Source organism: Micropterus dolomieu, linkage group LG06 (assembly GCF_021292245.1).
Source record: "Micropterus dolomieu isolate WLL.071019.BEF.003 ecotype Adirondacks linkage group LG06, ASM2129224v1, whole genome shotgun sequence".
Classification (NCBI taxonomy): domain Eukaryota; kingdom Metazoa; phylum Chordata; class Actinopteri; order Centrarchiformes; family Centrarchidae; genus Micropterus; species Micropterus dolomieu.
The window spans coordinates 16010059-16016908 of record NC_060155.1 but is presented as its reverse complement, the minus strand read 5'-3'; the positions used below and the strand labels follow the sequence as shown (position 1 = coordinate 16016908).

The 6850-nt window shown below is 40.6% G+C and overlaps 1 protein-coding gene across 1 annotated transcript in view; it reads left to right on the top strand.

The window, feature by feature from the left end:
- nyap2b (neuronal tyrosine-phosphorylated phosphoinositide-3-kinase adaptor 2b) overlaps positions 1 to 6766 on the top strand; it is a 22761-nt gene extending 15995 nt beyond the window's left edge. Inside the window, exons 6-8 of the mRNA XM_046052369.1 lie at positions 1969 to 3231; positions 3378 to 3481; positions 4458 to 6766. Coding sequence (XP_045908325.1) covers positions 1969 to 3231; positions 3378 to 3481; positions 4458 to 4745 — 1655 coding nt within the window. The 3' untranslated portion in view covers positions 4746 to 6766. The remainder of the gene's footprint in view (positions 1 to 1968; positions 3232 to 3377; positions 3482 to 4457) is intronic.
- Positions 6767 to 6850: the final 84 nt, after the last annotated feature.

Here is a 6850-nt window from a genome sequence, read left to right as displayed (position 1 = left end):
GATTGTAGGCATTAAACCAAACTAAATAAGTAATAGGGTGTTTCATAAATGCATGAAGGATAGTGTAGTTGATGTAGAGGCATGTCATGCATTATTTGAAAAGGCTCACTGATAAATTCATATAGAGTATCTAATGATTTGGAGTGAGGTTTGACATGAAATTTAAGTTAGTTGACATAGAACTCTAGTTCTACTTCCTCTTCAGAGATGGGCTTTACAATGTGAAGGAATAAAAAAAATGAACTAAAACCTTTAATTAAATGCTCCAAAACATAGATGTGCTAAACACATTTTGTACATAAATGATAAAAGAACTACAAAGAGTCCACACATCCATCCTTACTCAACACTCTTAGCAACTACAACATAGCAACAGTGGAAGGAGGAGAAATCCCTGTTTCTTATTTGCAGATTCCCTCCCCATGGGTAATGCAGCCAATCACAGCTTAGGGCATGCCGGTCTACAATGGAGTAATGAGCTCCTGAAGGGAAATGGCTATGGCTACGAATTCGAATCTACACCTGATCAGAGGATTTCAGTTTCTCTTTTCTGTCCAATCAGCACATCACACGATTAAACCAATCAGCTGTGGAAGCTGTGCTGATGTGGACAGTGGAAGCTGAGGCAATATATGATTTCTTGCTATTTTGACTCACCAATACATCTTCCAGTTGGTGTGTACATTTGCCAATTGGTGCATATTTGACATTCAATCCTGCGATTTCTGTGCATTGTCTTTAATACATCTGTCAAATTACTGGTTTACATTAAATGATGATTAGAGTGTTTGTTCAGGGGTACATTCAGATGCCAGGTTTTCCTAGTGTTGTCATACCAGTTCTTTGACAGTATTTTGTTCCCTAGCCCATTTAGTTTGTAAACAGTATGCATATGCTTTCTATAAATCACAGGTGGGCTGTAGTGACAGGTCTTTTTTAACTTTTTTATCCCAACCCGTGTATGAGCACACATGTGGCTAAAGGACTGACAGGTTGTGCTTGTTGCTGTGTGACTGGCTACAAGCACACACAGTGTAATGAGCACACAAATCTAACACCATGAATGGTGGTTAATTTTTTTCCTCTCTCCCTCTCTGTGGCAGCAACAGCTAGTCTGACCCACTTACCAACTGGTTAATCGCCACACTCCCTCTCGTACCACAAACACACACATGCATGCATGCACAGACACTAAAAAGCCATGTATGAAGCAGGACAAGACAAGGGATGCTTGTGTATGGTACTGTATGTTAAAGCCCATATAGAAACCATATAGAGGCACAGCCAACATGAAGATCAATCATCCACATACATTTTTTATTTGCACCGTGATGATCTATAATGTCTTTATTGAGCAATGAATCAGTGTCATACATACAGTTCCATATTAGCATTTGCACACAGCACGGAATATTATATGTATACATATAAAGAAGAGTCAGGGCACACAATGTAGTTGTGCATGAAACAATTGGAAAGTTAAACACAGACACATCTGATGGCAGTGGTTAATGTTTAAGAATATGTTTTATATTGGTAACCATGGTTATTTTATGATACCCTCATGTGTATTATTTTATGGACTTCAAGGTCAAAGAAAAGTACAGTGAAAAAATATATTAATAACGAAAGATGTGTTGAATTGATTGAACAAACAATGAATATTATACTATTATATACCACAATGAAAACAATCCTAATGCCTGTTATTCCTCTTATTGACTCATATAACTCCTGTCGTTTACTGCAGCTGCCACAGTGAGAAGTGAGTGACACCTAGAGGATATATGATGGTAGTGCAAAAACTTGAAGCAGAACAACAAACATGCAATTGACAATCCAGTTTACTTTATTTTGAATCAATGGCATTATGTAATTGGCTAGTTATTAGCTAATATTTTCAATGTATTATCAACTACATCATTTAAGAATTTTGAATGCTTTTTTTCCCCCCTTGTACTTTTACAGCCGAGTCCAAAAGCAAGTCTCACAGTGAATCCAAACGCGAAGGTAAGGAGCGCCACAGTCACAGCAAGGATTCCAAGCGAGACTCCAAGGATCGGCACAGCAAAGAGTCTTCTCATCGGAGAGACAGAGACAAAGACAAAGACAGAGATAAAGACAAAGACAAAGACAGAGACAAAGACAAAGACAAAGAAAGAGTAGAGGCACTGCCGCACAGACGCAACAGTAAAGACCGTACGGTTAGTGGTGTAGATGCACCACCTGTTCGCAGGGATAGCAGGGACCAGTGCTACAGCAGTGTAGAGCACATCCCGTTGATAAGAAGAGACTCCAAGGACAGAGGGATCAGCAATGGTGACCTGATGCCAAGGAGAGACAGCAAAGATCGGAGTGGGGGACACGGAATGGAGTCTTTGCTGAGACAGGACAGCAAAGACAGGGACAGACTGCTAGATCAGCCACCTGAGCTGTTACCAAGACAAGACAGCAAGGAAAAGGCAAGGAACAGTGTAGAATGTAGACATGAAAGCAGAGAGAGACTGCTGGATCAGCCACCTGAGCTCTTACCACGACAGGATAGCAAAGAGAGAACCAGGAACGGCGTGGAGTCAAAGCATGAGAGTAGAGACAGGCCACCTGAGCTTCTACCTCGACAAGAAAGCAAAGATAGAGCTAGAACCGGAGCAGAATACAGGCATGAGAGCAAAGACCATCGTCCTGATTTGTTACCCCGACAGGATAGCAAAGAGAGAATAAGGAATGACACAGAATATAGACACGAAGGTAGAATAGACCAGCCGCCTGAGATCCTACCCCGACAAGAAACTTCCAGAAGCAGCAATAGCAAGGACAGGGTTGGCTACAGCTCTGAATCCAAGCTTGAGGGGAGAGATCGGAGCTGCCACAACGGAGATCTTCCTCCTCCTCCTCTACCCAGACAAGACAGTAAAGATCTGAGCAGAACTGGGCTTGAAGTGAGACGGGACAGCAAAGACAGAAGTCTGAATGGCTCAGAGCAGCATCACTGTGATGTCAAGAGCACAAAGAGCCCTTCTGCTATGGAGTATAGGTGTGATAGTAAAGAACGAGGATACAGATCAGATGGTACGCCCAGACGAGATAACAGAGCACATTACAACATGGACCAATCGAAAGCACATGAGAGGAATGGCAGCACAATGTCAGGGCAGCATTCATCCACAACAACACCTACTCACCATGGGAGATCATCTGGTAGTCCACCAATGACCACGGGAACAGGAAATGGTGAGTCATAAGATGTCAAATTCATAACAGAATCTAGGATTGATAATATAACCTTTTGTATGTGGCATAAAGCATCCAGCTGATTTAAATGCATTTAATGATTATTATTACATATGACAAATATGTGATTTTCCCTCCCATTGTAGATCTGAAAGCAGCACCTAAGTATGGCCGCTCACCTTCTATGCCTGCTAACCCCTCCCCAGTGGGAACTCCACAAAGGAGAGCAGCAGAGACACATCAAAGTCAGGTATGCAGATTTTCTTCTTCTTTTTCTTTACTTATATTTTTATGCTGTTACAGGCCCTGAAAACTTATTGCTTCTTACTAAGAGTAATTGGGTCCTACAGTACATAAATACACATGTTAGAACAGGTCTCAATTTCACTAGACACATTTCTGTAAATATTTTTTTCCCCCTGTGCTCTTCTCACTGGTTTGAATTGGGCTGGGCCGATTTAGAAAAAAGAGATGTCAGGTCCTCAAAGGTTCAGTTTGTAATATTTAGGGGGATCTATTGACAGAAATGCAATATAAGATACATAACTATGTTTTCAGTGGGGTAGAAAGACCTTAAATAATGAACCGCTATGTTTTTATTTCCTTAGAATGAGCCATTTCTATCTACAAACACCACAGGTCCTCTTACATGGACGTTGCCTGTTTCGTCACCACGTTAAATACGTACGAAGAACAAGAACAAGTAGTTGTGGTAGCTGTCTGGTTTATTAGAAGTAAGGAGAGAAGTGAAATTTGGACAAATATAGGACCACATGTATTATTTATTGCTCTGATAATGCCAGTCCAACACATCTTTGTAGTAGCGTCCATGTTCATTCCACATTCTGATTTAAGAGCACATGAACACACACTGAAGTCAGCAGAACAACTTCACAACTCTGGAAATGGGACCATCCGAGGAGCATGTGAATGCACAGTGAGCTCAGTCACTCAGAATTTAGCTACATTTAAAGTGGGCTGTTTGGTTACTTTCAGTCAAATTTGATCAAACTGAACCCACACAGTCTTGATGAAGTAGACTGTTAAACTCTCATTGAATAATAGCTAAACATGTTTTTCTTTACCTTATCATCACATATTTAGTCATGAAAAATTTTATAATTTTATAAAGAAATACTTATAAGCTGAGTTTAGGGGCTTTAATGTGGGCAATTAATTTTGAAAACTATATTCGCTTCGCTTAATGCCTTGACTCTGTCCCTCAGATGCCCCAGATGCCATGGATCTGTGGAGATACCACCATGCTAGAACAGATCGAGAGGAAACGCACCCTCTGCATGGAAATCCGCTCCAGACAACATCCACACCTGCAGAAATTTCTGGAGAGGCCTCCTCCTCCGGACAGGAACGAGGACAGGCACCAGGAGCGGAGTCAGTGTAAACAAGAAAGTGCATCTGTCCTCCCGGGCTGGGGGAAAAGCAGTGGGGCCAAAAAGATCCGTCCTCCCCCTTACCCTACACAGACAACCGTGTTCTGGGACACGGCCATCTGACAGTAACAACGCATTTACACCTCCCCGCCACACAACCCCTGATTACCCACTCCATCTTTCCTCTGGGTTGTGCTGATTCTTCCCTGCAACATCAGGGGCATCAGGACAGCCAATAAGAGCACCAGGGGGATGATACTCGCTGATGTCAAAGGACAATGGTGGTTACCATAGCAATATTTCTGCTCGTTCAGGTTGTCATGTTTTCTTATCATCACTGGTAATATTTGATATTTTTCTATTTCCTGTGATTGGATTCTTGTAATATAATTAGTAGAATAGATATTTGATGAATAGATATTTTCTAAATGAGATGGGGATTAAAAAGCATCTTAAATTATGTATAGTAGATGTAGATGCAATCTAATGTTTGTTTTTATGTTATTTTTGTTTTGGTTATTTTACATTTTAAAGCATAATCTATCAATACTTGTACTGTAGTAGCATAATTTTCTTATGCCCAGCTCTTTTTGTTTTGTGCCCAAAGCACTAAAATGAATGGACTATTCAATTCTGTCTATACTTTACATCACTGTTGTATTGTAAGTTAAGGAGTTAACGTCAACGTGCTTTAGATTCCAGCGCCCTCCATGCCTGGTCCAGTATGTTCTAGAATGTACAACAGTTGCTTCTAGAACAGAAACAGGAAACTTTGTGTGCTTCAGTTTGTATATTACAGTATGAAACTGTGTAGTCACTACGTCAAAGCCTTTCGAAGTGGTTGAATCGTTTTTTAGGAAAACCTGTTGGCTGGCATGTTTTAGGGGGCGGGGAAAGTGTGAAATGTTTCTGTTGTATTCAAAGATACACTATGAGGGTGTGTTGGGGAGGTAGTAAATTAGAACATACATTATTAACTGTATAATTTCCAAAACCAGCCAAAGCCTGTTAAAGCGAGATATGGGTGAGGTTGCACTTTGGACAGTTGGTTATTTAAAATGGGGTTGGGGGCAATAGCTGGCGAGTACCAGCGCCCTTACTTTGCTGTGCACACTGCGAGCACCATGACACCAGTGTAAATACTTGATGCCAACCAGCCCGTACAATCAACACCTGAGCTTTTAGAACATTTCTTAATTTTACTGCAGATTATAATAGCCATATGCACTTGCTTAAGGAATAACTTTCAAGATTATGCTTATATATATATTTTTGAAAATGTTGGTAGCTGTGCCATGTAAGTTTGAATTTATTGGCGGAGAGATAAAGCCTCAGGAGGCTGGCTGTGTGTGACATGCAGTCATCCATGATTGGTTGCCTCTGACAATACTCCCAATTCAATTGGCTGGCAACCACTTTAGTGATCAAATCATTTAAGGACCTATAACATGGCAACAGCTCTACCTAGTCAAGCAGACAGGGGTTGCACAAGAGCCTACAAATCTTTGAGGCTTTGTAAAAAAAAAAAAAAAAAAAAAAAAAAAATTAGTAAAAGAAACTGCACTACCCATCATATTCCATTACATATAATCAGGCTGATTACATACAGGTCCCTCTCCCCCTGCTCTCTCCCTCTACCTCAGCCTCCTTCTTACATCATCTAAATCAGTTCTCTTTAGCACATTAAAATACAATGTTGATATTGCCAAAATAGTATGGGTTTGACAAATGACCAAGCCCTCAGATTGGAGTAAAAGTGCAGTACCCCCATCTCTGGTGAGAATCAATGCTACAGAGGTCTCTCTGTGTTGTACCTGTATGTGTGCGTGAGGGAGAGAGCTGTGTGTGTTTGTGTGTGCCAAGCTACACTGTGTGCAAGTTGAATCTTTAAAAATGATTGTTTTAAGACATTCACTTTACCCTATCCATGATGTTTGGTGGGTGGAGGTTGGAAATGTAATACTGATGATGTACAATCTTTTTGTGTGTATAAATGTGCACTGTGAAAAGGTAGAGAGAGCACCGCACTGTCAGAGTCCTCTGTCTTATTGCACTGAGTGTTCTCTTGTTTTTGCGTATTAAAAAAAGAAAAGGAAAAAACATGTTTGAGGATAAAAGTACTGTATTCTGATTGTCACTTGGGTTCTGTTGAGAGAAGTAAATAAATATGAACTTGAAACCCGCGATGAAAAAATTCATCCTGTTGATATTATTCATTTTCTCCTATC